Source organism: Rhopalosiphum maidis, chromosome 2, assembly GCF_003676215.2.
Source record: "Rhopalosiphum maidis isolate BTI-1 chromosome 2, ASM367621v3, whole genome shotgun sequence".
Taxonomy (NCBI): domain Eukaryota; kingdom Metazoa; phylum Arthropoda; class Insecta; order Hemiptera; family Aphididae; genus Rhopalosiphum; species Rhopalosiphum maidis.
Window position 1 is genome coordinate 2,366,418 of NC_040878.1, and position 15,822 is coordinate 2,382,239.

Sequence of the window (15,822 nt, forward strand, 5' to 3'; positions counted from 1 at the left end):
TTTTTTTATCGAAGGTAAAATATCAAAAGACAAAGACTTTATTTTTATCGTTTTGTGTTTTAATGCCATTCGTCGTAATATCCCATAATAAGATGGTTATTTGTTGTGGTATTACTATATTATATTAGTGGGAGGCACTACAATCAAACTTATTAAAAGATATAAAAATCGTAATATTTTTGTGAATTTGTAGTGTTTTTCAAATGAAAACCTCATATAATTTTTTTTTTTTTTATTTAAATAAATTTTATTAGGTATATTTCAGTATATTATATTATATAAAGACGTATGAACTATATTTATTTAATTGTAGGGGCGTCTTCAGACATTTTTCTTTGGAGGAGGGATGAGCAAAGTTATTTTAATAAATAAATTAAGATTTTTTATACAATTTATTTATAGCACATTATTACAATTAAATATTATCATTCATTTTATTTATATATTATTCTTTTTCATTAAATACAAATTTCAATCTATGTAGAAATTCTCTATCTAATTGTATCAATGCATTTTCAACAAATTGTTATTTTTTTTTATTTTACTTGTTCACGATTATCACTCGACCTACATAACCCACTAAGTTTATCTTAACTAATCGTTGATCGTATTAGCCATGTTTTAACATGCCTTAATGTACTGCAAGAACATTCAGATGTATAACTTATAGACGGAAGAGACATAAATATTTCCAAAGCAACAACTATACTTAGTAATACTTAGAATATTTGTCTTATCTAACTGTCCATTAAGACTCTCATCTAATTTACGTTTCTTAAAAAAGTTTTATATGCACATAATGAATTTTTAAAAGAAATTTAATCTTGTCGAGATATTGCATACATTTTGATTTAGTAGGTACTTGCATTATATAAATAATAAGTATATTATCGTATAGCGGCTAATAATTTAGTGTCATGTGAAAACTGAAACTACGATAAGATAAAATAATCGAATTATTATTAAAGAGAGTTTTATACTGATTATCAAAAATTAAAGTATACGTACTATATCTACTAAATTGGCCCGTAACAGATAAAGCTTTGGAAAAAAAATTTAAAAATTCTAGGGAGAAAGTGTTCTGCTTGCAATCGTCTTTAAGCTAATAATTTTGATCAAAGAAGTTTAATTTTTCAATTTAATTTAATAATAACATAAGTACCTGTAACATAAACAATGTGTTTTTGTCTAATAATAACGTAGTTAATGCAAAAATAAATTTAAAAACATATAATATATATATACATATCTAAATATTACAATACAACTGCGTTTGTTTATTTATTAATTATTATTATTTTTTTTTTTTACTCCGATGAGTTAATCTGTTTGTTTTTAATTAAATCTATTTTGAAATTATGAAAAATAAAAATTCGTCGTTTGTTAACTAATCGTGATCTACTTGAAAACGCAATTCATTATAAACTGGGATTTATATTTAAATCGTGGGTTTTAAGGGCTATAGGGTGTGGGCAGTGGGTGTATTTGAATCCAAAGACATGAAATTATAAAGTTATAATCAAACGTCAAATAAATTTTGAGTATTTACATTGACTATATTATACATATAAAATATAAATAAAAATCTTAATAATAATTTTTTTAACACATAAAACTTATTTCAAAGGATATTCGTAACGAGAGAACGAATATTTTTAACATTGTTTGTAAAAAACCTTGTCGGCGTTATCACAGTTATTTTTTTGTTTATTTCTATCTGTTGGTTAATATTATATTTATTTGAAAAAATAATTGTTATTTCATTATTTGTTACACTCAAAGTAAGTCGAAATTCTATAGTTTATAAACATAATTGAAAGTTTATATTTTTATTACACTGTCAATGAACCAACATCATATGAAATACATGTATATGTAGTAATATAAAAAATACAATATATTTAAATAGTTATTTTAAGGTTTATTTTTATTTTTACTATTAATAATTTTGACGAGTTAATTCATAGATTCAGTATTAAGAACTTCACATAAAAAAATACCATTTGACAAATATTAATAATAATAAATGTATTTAATCACAAGAGATCCCTGTTATTATGATACTTAAATAGTTAGTAGATATTGTGCAAAGAGACACACTGAGTAATGCTATGAAAAAAAGGTCAAACAAATTATAATTAATTAGTCTGGAAAATGAAAACATGTTTTATAGATATTTGTTTGTTTAGTTTTCTTTATGAAATTTATTTTAATGTGATACTAAGTGTCAAGCTAAATATAATTTATTTTAAAAATGTATACTTGCAAATTTTATGATAAATAATTTATACTCTTACCAAACAAAATTTTAATCTAGCATATTTATACAACAACATATTACATTTATTTTTTCAAATCAGGTAACCATTAGATTATATTTTATTATAATGATAAATTAATATACAAAATGTACTCATTCTGCAATCATTTGATTGGTATTTGCTGATGATCAGTGATTTATATCACTAACCTATTCATGCACACACTTATATCAATAATAATCTGATGCGACACCTCATAATATTATAGCTACTACTGTCCATCAGTGTCCACTTATTGCATTGACTAACCACTGTTATTATTTATAATTTATAGCTTATAATTTAGATAAATTTTGTTAAATCATAACGTTATAAATATTGTATATCTACTCAGGACGCTGACATTATTAGTATTAATGAAAAAGTGTGAATTCATAATAGGCTTTCATTCAGTAATATCTTTGAATAAAGATTAGATCCAGTCAGATTAAAATGCTATACGTGAACTACATTATTTACTACGACTAATATACTACTAATGGTTAGTGGCATTATACAACTCTAGGTTGGTTTATCTTTAAATTAAAATTTAATATTCACTACATTGACCTACTCGATGACGAAGTACATTTCAAGCCTCACTGTAAAGCAAAGTTACTTAACTCTTTTATTTTTACTATTTTTTTTAATTTTTTTATTTATATTACATATTTAATTAACCAACTTCCGTTGTAAATAATATGAATCTAATAATATACTAATGAAAATTTTGAAAACGCTTTGTGTTGTATATATTTTTTGAACTTGTGTTTTGTTTTGTTGGATAAGTTTTCTTGTAATGATGTTCTATAATGTGTATAATTTAAACTTTTCTTTAAGTTTTAAGCACTGAAATAATCTAGGTTCATGGCATTTTAAGAGATAAACGAAATAGTTATATTTGTTTCAAAAGATAACTGTATAATTTAAACAACGAGATATTTTTATACAAACTCGGTAACTATACTATTACTTGAACAAATAATATTATCGCTAAGCAGATGTAATATTTACGTATGGTAATGTATTTTTTTTATCTTTTAGTTATATGTCATACCTACAATATATTATATAAGATGGTGTTGAATTTATGACACACATTTTGCGTACACAACTTGTTAAAAATCATATTGATCTGTGCTTTTTTTTTTGTTTTGCGCTATGAAAAATTTTTATTAACACACTGTTACAACAATTATTCATCACGGAAACAAATTTTATTTTCTATGAAATAACCTGGAAACTATTTCACACAGTTTTGTTTAAAATTCGACGTTGATCATATTTTAGATTGTTTTATCACGGTGTTGAATAATATCTTATAATTTCTGTGCTTTTACATCTTAATATATTTATGTTTTGTTTTATATCTGTGTAAATTATATAGTATTTAGAAAGAAAAAAAATAAATCGTCCGTCTAAATGTTAAGCTCCCAGATGGTAAGGTGCAATTCATAGTATTTTGAAGCTTTAAAAACTAAAGTGGCGATAATATGAAGCATTATACGAGGTCTATTATTGAAAACAATAGTCTGGGTGATCTTAATGTCCTAGGGCTTTACAATATCTCGTCTTTTGAGTGTTTGGCACACTCGTTAGTTGAGTCAAACTGAGCCAGTGACGATGCTCGTTATACTCTTCAAACCAAAAAAAAAAAAAAAAAAAAACCACTTAGAAGGTTTCTAATGCGAAGAATTTCGCGGAACAATTCGGTGAAATAAGGTGAAACCACAAAAGACCCGGAAAATTGTATAGTATACTATTATACATCAGCCGTATTATTCTCTATTCAAAGATTTTCAATATTATATTATCTATATAATGTTTATACATATTAAAAAAATATTTTGTTACATAATGTATATTATGTTTGTATGCTTTTAATTTAAATATAAAATACGAGCATTATTAATTGTTCTGTGTATTATAAGACTTATTAGATGGGACGGACGGATGGTCTTAATATGTGAAACACTTCTTTTATTTAAATACAATTATTATTCAACATTTTTATTGGTTAGCTGCCGTGTATTACAGTTGCATTTAAATAATAGTGTGATGAATAAACATGGTTTAGTAAATATTTATAAGATAACAAGAAAATGTATACACCTACATTTTTTTTTTTTTTTTTTACTGTAATACTGTTCTTTGTTTCAAAAAAATTAAAACATTTTATTTAAAGTAGACTAACAAAAATGTATAAATATATAGTTTACTCCACAGCTATGCAATTTATTCATGTGTTTGTTGTACTGTATTTGTAATATAACTACGCTATGGTACAGTCGATTTTCACCCCGAGTATACGTAGTATAACATTATAATATGTATATGTAAATAACCATGCCCAATGTGATTCGATTTAACGGAATACTACTGCAGATATAATGAATGTACTGTCATATAATATAATATTATTCATTAATACGAATTATACGTAAATAATGACTGTGTCACGAAACAAAGCTTTTCTGGTAACAAAAACCAAATCGTTTTAGGTATTGAGAATAATTCATTTTTCCAAGTTAAATATTATTATAAATTCGTTTATCCATATTATCACCGGACAAACCTATACTCGAATGTACCTAAATTGCATACACATTACGCCGGCCATTGAGTTTAAAATAATAATATTATTAACCAACTCCTTAGTGGTGGCTTAAATTAAAAAAAAAAAAATAATAATAAAAAGAAAAAAACGGCCGCGTCAGTGTAATATATCCAAAATTTTTAAAAATTTGAGTCGTGTAAATGTTGTCGATTTGTTCGTAATTCGTTCACTACACACGTATTGAACCTATTTATTTTAAATATATGGATCAATAGACAACAATATGTCAAACGTATTATCTAGATTATACTATTGTACTAGTGTGAGCTTCCTCTTCGCCAACACGACATTATCAACCTCCCCTTAAATGTGATGAATTGTATGGACAAAATAATGGTAAATTATTCGGACAGCGCGATGACAGTATATATCATAAATGGGCCGTCAACTATTCCTTAAGTATCTTCGGAATGTTTCCACCAATACACGGTGGGGCTTTTACTGCAAATGTCCTCGGCTGCGCTGCGGCAACGTCCATTATATTGAGGGCCAGTCTTTTATGCAGTCGTGGTGTTATAAGCTTAAACGTAACAGTTATATAAGTAACTGTGTTTTATTGAATGTGGTATCTGATTGAAAAAACAAGGAATATAAATTAGGGATACCTCAACAAAAACCTTCAACGTTGTCCCGTGCCAATACATTCAAAACAAAATCTTTACAATAAAGCTCAACTGAAAATACTAAATAGATACTCAATTTTATATTTATTTATTTACTTGGTGAAAACATTTTTACACTCGATTTTAGGTTTTTACTTAAATTTGATTGGTGTTAACTTTCAAACTTTATATTACTGTAAAAATATTGTTGTGTGCAAATTAATGATATTTATGGTATTTGATAACATATTTAATACCCCTTCAAATAAAAATATGCATAAAAAAATTATTCATAGTTATTATATAACCATAATAATTATTATGCAATATAAAATATTATAAAACTTTTTCTTTGAAATTTGTTACATAATTTTAAATATTTACTTTAAATTATTAATAATATTAATACGCACAAATAAAAATAAATAAAAATAATTTATACAAGTACACATTTACTTTATGCATAATGGTTATTCAAGCAGTTATTGAGTAAATCATAAATTTAACTAACACTTACTCTGGCCTCGAAAGTCAACTAAAAACACACTGAAGATGGTCACTTATATAAATATATAATTATATCTGAATTTTTACCTGCTTTCGGTAGCGTTTAACAAATTTTTGTCACCAACTTTGGGCTAAGTAAAATCTGCATCTTTTAATTCAAAGCCAATGTGTTGTGACGCCGGACCCAATTCCAGTAGTATCATATTACTACGTTGACCCAACTCGTGTTTAATCTTAGAGATCAAATATCTCAGAACTGAACTCAAGTTTTCCTATAAGATACGATACATTTTTATTGTGATGAACTACCTCACAATTAATTAACTCGTAATTATAATTTTTAGGACGAAAAAGTAAAATATCCAATTTTTGATGGAAACTTTTAGGTTTACGATTTATAAAGTCAATAATGACAATATTTCATTGTATTCAGATAAAACATTTCTTCTGACATTTACCCATGATCTGTTTAAATGTTAAAAAAAAAAAAACAAAAAGTTGTCTTTACACACATTTTTTTTTTTTGTGGTTCGTGTGTTATAGTCATTAGTCAAGTATTAAATAATATCTCTTCAATAATCAAACATTTTCTGTATACAAATAACACTCGCATGCATATTTAATTTGGATGTCCTTAATTGTTGACGGTTGTTGACACAAATGTTTATAGTATAAGAAAACAAAACTGTTGAGTGACCGATATTGTATCTGTTCATTTCTCAGAATCAAAAAAGTGTGTTTGCTAGATTTTTTTTTAGAGATAATTAACTTTGTTGTTGTTTGTATGTAAATTTGTGTTCTTTGTGTTAATATGAAAACTATTGTTTTCAATGTTTATATTGTTATAGAATGGTTTTATATAAATGACTTTCTACAGCTATATAAACCATACTCAACCAAATATTTTATAACGCGATTAAAAATGTTAATTTTAAAATACGTTGAATACGGTTTTATTTTATATGAATTAATTTTTTATATCTCATAAATAAAATGCTAAATAATACAACATAATTTGAATATTCAAAAAATTGCTTTAAGTCATCAAACAATTCAATAACATTATATATTGAGCGCACGCAGGTTTTATACTGTAATTTTGTACGTAATTAATTTATCGATACTAAACAGGTCTAATTGTTTGATATTTTTCTGTATAACAAAAAATAAATAAATAAAAATACATTTATATTTTTTTTATAATGTCTATAACGAAAATTATGATAACTTAAAAAAACCGTAATATCATTTTTTTTACTTATGGTGTTTAATAGAATAGTGTTACCTTAATTTAAATTCCTGTAATTCCTGAATGAATAATACTCACGAAAACTTTATTCGAAAAGTGTTTACAAAAATATTTTCTTAATACGTTATAGATAAAAACAAAGGATGTAACTTTCAGCTAATAAAATATAACGTTGTGTACATACAACGTTACACGCGTGTAAGATATTTTTTTAATAAAAAAATTGTACATTCTAAATTCTCTAGTAGGTTTACAATGCTATAGATGTAAAAAATCGTAATGTGTCTTTAAAGTGTTATTATCAAGGTAAAAATGAAATTGAACCTAAAACCATTTCGTTGGATAAATCGGGGGTATAACTTTATAAGCTATTACAATATTGGTTTCGAGCAGATAGAAGATGTTATTGATTTTACGATGGTATTTTTTTTCGTGCCTTATACGTTTCGAGGTAGTAAATGCGTTCCAAATATTTCAAACAGCACATATTGCAAGTGATTTGAAATTGGATGCAGTAAAATGTACTCGAAGCGTGTCAAAATTTCGGAATACCCTCTGTGTCTGAAATATTTAATACATCCTTTTTTTAGAAATAAATAATCAATCTATTCAGAAACAACTGTTTCTAGACAAAATATCTACATAATATATTCCAAACAACCAATCCACTTGCGGGTAATGTAAGAGGAAAAAAAATCAAAATAAATACTCAATGTACATTACGGAAGTTGTACCGTTCAAAAACCCGTCAAGTCCATCGGGAAAAATTTTTTTTAAATTTAAGTAAACATACTATTTATATACGCGTACAATACTTTTATATGTCCCTTTAATAAATAGTCATTACTCACTATAAACACTGATAAATATAATATAACTTAAAAGATCATTTTTAGATTTCAAATGTCAACAGCTCTTGGACGCTGTCACGCTGACCTTTATTCGATGTGCAAAGCACTCTCAGTTAGGTTAAGTGCGTATGGGCGTGTTGCTATATAATATATTATATACGTATGGCAATTACTTAGGCACTTTATATATACGTATATAATATCTACGCCACTCATGATTTCAAAGGATTTCTACGCCCTTTCCTCGGTTTTCACTTAATATGTATGTACTCAAAGTATGTATTTAAAATATTCCCTTCTTACATTATAATATACATATATAGTATATTATAAATTATTTACAAACAGGGCGATTATTTTAAGTCGAAAATTTATCACCCTAACCAATTTTGGTTTCATTTTATAACGTTTGAAATGATCTATGTACACATATATTCTAAGGTTAAAATACTTGTAGACAATTTATTTACATACAAGAATAAACTATTCTTTCACTTTCAGCATAACGTATATAGTTGATTATATTTCAATATTTTTGAGTTCAATAAATCTTTCAAAATGAACACCCCAAATGAATGACACGATCTTAATAATCAAATTAAATTTATATTACCGTAATGGTATTTATGTTTTGGTATCATATTTTATATCTAGAACATGTATATTATTCGCTCAATAATAAAGTAAAATTAATATGAATGTATTAAATAAATATTATGGATGTGATATGAGCATTAAACCAACATTCTGTCACTTTTTGTCTATTAGAAGAACTGATAAATAAATAAATTATTAATATCGTTAAATCCGTAGATAATAGATATAGCACAATTAAATAAACGAACCCAAAAAGTTTTATTAATCGATGTTAGATTTATGTTATTTAGATTATTAAAAACTGATGGTGTATTTCTATTTAATTAATGTATTTTTATTTTTCTTGTTTCAGTGTACAGACAAGGTGAAATCGGGTCAAGTTGGTATGCTGTATTAGGTGGAAGTTTAGAAGCAAGACTTACGCATACTAATCAGACTTCGTCAACTAACACTGACAAGGTAAGTGAGGAAAAAAATGGTTTTTTAGTTGTCTAATAAAAAATGTATTACAGTAGTGTAAAATGTATCGAAGAATTTTAATATTAATGTACATGAACAAAGGTTTCACGGACGCTATAAGCCACTTATTTAATAAATTATTATACTCGTATTTGCATAATGTTTACTCCTGGTAAATATTATTTTCAAGTAGCGATCGAACATTAGTGGTGTTTATATTATTTATTTATTTATGGTATAAAAATTTTAGAGATTTGTATAGTTTAGATAGATTTATCTAATGAAACTCCGAACATGAAAATTTAAAATTTGATATTAGTAGAGGATGCGAACAGTCGACTAAAAATATAAATTAGTAGTTATATAATATTACTTTAGTGATTAAAAAAATATAATAAACATAAATATAATTGTGTGAAAAATATAATTACAATTTTTTCCAAATTGTTTGGAGATTAAAAAAATATCATGTTCTTTAAGTCTCACAAAATTTATAGTTACTGTTTTTTTTTTCTCTCAGTACATAACTACTATGTTTTAGAACTATCTCGTAATGGCCTGATCTTAGTCGATTAAATAATTTTCATTAGTTCTAGTCCCATTTCTTACGTTTGGCAGTTTTTCCTTTATATCCAATTCGGGATTTGAATATTCTTCATTTCATTTATTTAGCCGGCCTTCTTATTTTACGGGACTTTTTGTGTTGGTTTGGTATTTAATTGCTTTTTTTTGAATTTTAAGCGCAATTGAGATGGTTTATTCTGCGTGTCTGTGATGTTCAATGTTTGATGAAATATCTCTTCGTGTGTTCGATATGGCTATGCCCGAGAAAAATTATACGAGTATTTGCATGAATAGGTTTTGGCTTGAAACACTGTTATTATTATACAAAGGTATTTTTATTATTTTACTTGATAAGCATTGCTATACCTTGTCAATATTGGGTCGCATAATTGTTTGTAGGATAGATTAGTTTTCGGTTTAATTTCTTACACTGTTCAAATTTGCTCTACATAAGGTCACTATGACACTATCTAATGACGTTATATAAGTTAAAATTATATTTTCTCCCGATTTTTAATGGATTTGTTTGTACGGATATAATAGCATTCATTTTGTGTTTTAAAGGCCTTTACTAGATGTTTGGTATTGGCTTTTAAACTTTTTATTCTGTTGTATGCTATTTTTACTTACAAATAAAATGTCAGAGTTATATCCTTTGTTCATCTACTTCTATTGATATTCAAAAGGAGCTTTGAGTCTTATATACAATATATTAATCCTTCATTTAATTTGTTTTCTCCGGAACACTTTTCTACTTCTCTAGTTTGTCCCTGTCATCATAAGTTTAGCTATAACTCTAGTTATAATTTTCGCGGATATTTAAATTCCCTATTATTTTTGTTAGTCCTTTGGATTTAAAAATGTTTTGGTTTAACGAACTTAAATGGGGTATTAAGGGATTTGTAAATGGATGTGACTATACAGTATGTAAGTTCTATTGTTAACATCGCTGTGTTATATTCCTTTGTAAAGACATCTGAGATAATTTTTAGGTTTTATTTTTCAAATTCGCTCTCCAAAATTTGGTATAAGGTCTCCCTACAGTTTTTTCCATTCTGTAGATTCATTGACAAATGGTTTTTTCACTTGCTTTGCGTTTCTTACATATAAAGGAAGTCACATAAATTTCAAATGTACATGTCTTGTAATACGTTACTTTTGTTATTTGAAAATCCTTCGATATTGTTTGATGCTGGCTTTAGAGTTAGTTCTGACAAGGATCATTTTTGTTTTATTAACGTACTTAACATATTAGCCAACTGTTTACTTTGATAAACTTTGAATCCACCCAGAGTTTATGTCTTTGATATGATATATGTATATTAATGCCGTACTTAATTTATACTTATTATTATATAAAACTGTCTGTGAGGATATAATGTGAGGTTCTCACCAATTTCGTGTAAAATAACTTTATAAAAACCGATGTTAAAGATTATTAACATTACACTTACAATATTTAAAAATTATAAATTTAGATAAATATACATAGAATCGTTCATTACTCGAAGATAAATAAGAATTTGTATTATTAGTTTTCAAACTAATATAAATTAACTTTAAAAAATAAACTGTTAAGTACAAAAAAACATACTCTATGATTGCAAAATTAATCATTGTAACTGATAAATTTGGAATTTGGGGCATTTATTAAATATATTTTAAAATTATAACTATACTATTGTATTATTTTAGGTCAATATTTATGGGCCTTATTGAATTTCAAAGAATAAAAATAACCCTTAATCGTCAGTTATAACTGTTTTTTGTCCTACACTATTTATAGTTAAGTCGCATAGTAATATATATAATTTTCATTGTAAAAATGTGTTGTATAAATTCGTTCGTGTTTTTATAATTTTAGATTTCTGTCGTAATATTTCCGTCTGCAAATTAAATAATGGTTAATCGTATTTCCGCTCAATAGTTACGACTTAAAGCTTAGTGTTTTATGTAACAATCGCACGAAATGCCATATAATTATTATGTCTCTGACGAATATAAATACTTTTAACGATAAAAACGAAAACGCCTCTCCTGTGTTAGGTATAGTAGACTAATATTTACTATCAGAGATTAGGCGACACTTTATGGCAAAGCAGAGGCTTTACTGAAACCTATACACAATACACATACCTACTGGGAAATTTATACTACTCGCGTTTATTTTATCTTTTTGTGCGTAATTTACTTTCAGGAAAAGTTCCAAACCCATAAAGGGTATAGACTAGTTAAGAGAAATAAACTTGAACATAATATAAGTATTTACAATATTGTAAATGCAAACTCAGTACAAATATTTTCTAGTGTTTAAATCTAAATTAATTTTTTTAAAGTGTATACTAAAACACTCAATAAGACAAATTATAATACATGTTTTTTAATACGTTCTTAAAAATAATTTCGTAATTGTATGTTACGTAAAAAAACAATTATTATGATTTTAAATGTTTACAAGTCTTTTCAAATGTCAAAAAAAATATCAAAACATATGACTAAAAATATTTTGACTACCTGGAAAGACTAAATGCATTTATTTATTCTTTATTCAACAGCGGCGATGTCGCAAAAGTATACAATTTAATAAGTTTTAACACAATTTCACAATGTATAACGTTTAAGAAATTGAAAAACTACAATAATGGATTTTTTGTACACTTTTTTTTTGTTTCATAACTTTTGTAATCGCAGCTATTGAATTATGTAAAATATAATTGAACATATATATTGTATATAAATAAACTATGTCTTACATACCTTATATATTTTCATACACATAAACTCGCCTGCTGTGTTTAATAATTTACTCATCACAGGTCCAACGTAAAAATACGTGTAAAGCTATTTGAATGTTTGATAATTCACATATATATTAATAATAACTTTCACAATTTTAAAGCATATAAATCAAATTTATGAATTGGCTATCGTTTATATTTTATTCCAAAACACGAAAATAATAATATCGATATTTTTACTTCTCTGAATTCGGCAAAATCAAAAAAATATTATAAGTTGTAAGAACATCGTAGATTCCTGATTATGAATTGACTAGTAATAGATAAATTATATTAAACAGAAAAACGTATTGACGCGGACACGGAGACGGTATAGATAAATTGTGTTTATAAAATAAATGTGTATAAATATATTGTATTTCATACACAGCACGTTCAGTTATATTGTGGATTTGATATCGGGCGCATAAATATACGAAGGTACAGAATCGCATACGATTATAGACCTCTGTTGTCGACTATATAGCTATACATTGTAAACTCTCTGTCTGTCTATTTCAGTACTGTAGTGGGTACGTGCGAGTCATCATGTCATCGTAACATAAGCATCACGTGCAATTCGACCCGGTGTCAAGTTGCTCGTATTTATCCCGGATGTATTTTGAGCCTTAGTATTTCCTATTGCCCTCCGCACTGGTTCATTATTTCACGTGAGAAATCGTCGTTTGTTATTCTACGACTTCATTATACAACTAGCTTGTATATATAGGTGTTATTATAACGATCAAATCTGAAAAACCGTAACAAATTCGACATTAAAACCGTGTTGGGTCGGTATTTTCAGTGGATGAGGTCGCCGTGGACCGTAATAGAATAAAATTGCATCAGATAATTTTTAATTTTTCTAGTAGTCATGAGATGAAATTTTGATCATTCAATATAAAATATAATAATATTATATTAAATAGATACGTAAAAAAAAACGCTGCTTAAGTATGGAAGAAGAAGAGAGAAACGAATAATATTTTTTTACAAGTATGTAAGTCACAATGCGTAGTTGCATGTTCTTTGTCTAGTGTTTAACATTAAAATACGTCATTAATAATCATATAACAATGATCTATAGAAAATAAAATGAAAAGTGAAAATGTTCGATAGTTTATAATATTTCGTATTATTATCATTATTATTGTAAGAAACGAAAAATAAATTATGTTATAATTTCCTAACATATGACTTAAATTAGCTTATTATCAAGCCATACCGCCCATCGGGACTTCTGAAATGTTTGGTTTAGTGTTAATAATATGTTATTATATTGACACCGGAAAAATATTAATTACACAGTTAGTCCAATGTGAGTGGGAGTGTAAGCGTCATTAAAAGTTTTGACACCAATTTCCAGCAAGAACCAACCCATTCGCATTATTTCATCGAATATGGATTACATCTATTTTATTCACAATATGCGGCCGCATACTTTCGTTAAACATCGTTAAAATATACAATAAAAGATAATTAAAAAAAATTAACACAGGAATAATAATGTAATTATTACATAGAAGGTACATTGCACATGGAAATAGGTTATTTTTAATTTACCACGTATTTTTGGTTTTTAATTTAATTTTTACTGTCTCAATTATTATTATCATAAAGAATGAAAATAAATGTCCAAGATTATTTTTTAGTATTCATCAAGTACAGAAATTACATTTAAAAAATAAAATGTTATACAACAGCTTGTGTAAAAGCAGTTGAATTTAATTTACAATTATCATTATTTTCCTTATTTTAACTAAATGTTAATTATTTAACTATACTATTTCTACTAAAATTAATTTACCGTTAGACAATTTTTGAATTTTAAACGAACATCTAAATTAAGGTTCTACTTATAATCTTTATAGTTTTCAGCAAAAATTAATTGAATTTGTTAATTTTGTTATTATTTATTACTTTTAAAATTATAATCAAACTACAAAAACAATATTTCACTCAGAAAATTATGATGTTCATTTTACATTAAAAAAATAAATATAAAACAGATCCACAGAACACAATCTGATAAAGTTCAAAAATTCTAATTAACATGTTATTTAATCTGTTTTTAATTTTAAATTAAAACTGTAAATGCGTAATACAAATTATTAAAACCTATGAATAACCAATATTGATGAAATTGAATTTATTTTGTGTTATGAACGGAAATTAGATTGATATGTAAAAGTAAATTATTCGCCAATTTAAATCTTGGCTCATCTAAATTCTAAACATAATTAATTACAAACAATGTATATTAATAATAATTATATTAATATATTTAATATTTATATTACATATTAATTATTTTTATTGTTCACAGTTGAAAATGTACACAAACGTTTGCATTTATCCATATTGGGATTAAACATAAATAAAATATTCTGCTATTTGAAAATCAAAATTGTATCTGTTATTGCGCACATTCTAATAAGAATGAACCAATAAATAGCGTACTTTTATTGTAAATTTGAAAACATTTCAATTTAACTATCAAAAAATAAAAAGTCAGTCATCTCAATCAAAGATAACCCTTTTCAATACTAGTATTCACACGATATAAGAAAGTTCAAGGACCGCATTTAGCGTAATATTTTTTTTCAATAATTATTAAGTGCCTCCGCCCACTATTTACACGTTTTTTAAAAGAAGTGCATTTTAAAGTAAATCGGAGAATCGTTTCCGTGGAATAAATATTCTTTTTCACGTGTAATGTTTTATCCTTCGATGATATGTTTTTGAATATTTTATTTTTGAAAAGGATCATGACATTGTAGCGTTCCTAGTAAATCGTATTCAAACAGTGACGCTGGGAAACTTACACATTTTCTAGTTTGATAAAGAGTTTTGCGGGCCGTCTATCAAATATAGAGCCTTTGCGATAATTGAATTTACCGTATACCGTCGCAATACGTGTGTTGGTGAAAAACAGTGTACGTGGACCACGGCGTATGATTGTTCACGTCAAAGCGGTCAACTGTGAAACGGCCGGGCCGAGATATTTTTATACTAACAGGTCAACGTCAGTGTTCTGTTTGTGCAACGTAACAGTCCGGTGCGATTGTTTTGGTAAACAATGTTTATTATGAAATTACTGCAAAGAACAGTTCGGGTGGCTTAAACTAACGAAATAAATTTCTCGAGTTTTCCAAATTTCAATCCTGTGTTTTTTCATTCTGTAAGCAAAATAAAATCAAACTAACCTGAGAAAATCAATGTGTACAATTATATGTCTATTGTTATGATGACTATATTAATATTATGACAAAGTTATCGTAATATATGATTGTTTAGTA

At 26.2% G+C, this 15,822-nt stretch overlaps 1 protein-coding gene across 1 annotated transcript in view; it reads left to right on the forward strand.

Moving 5' to 3' along the window:
- Positions 1-15,822, forward strand: part of LOC113551411 (rap guanine nucleotide exchange factor 4) — a 191,562-nt gene that overhangs the window by 87,752 nt on the left and 87,988 nt on the right. Inside the window, exon 3 of the mRNA XM_026953644.1 lies at positions 9,076-9,182. Within this exon, the coding sequence (XP_026809445.1) occupies positions 9,076-9,182 (107 nt within the window). The remainder of the gene's footprint in view (positions 1-9,075; positions 9,183-15,822) is intronic.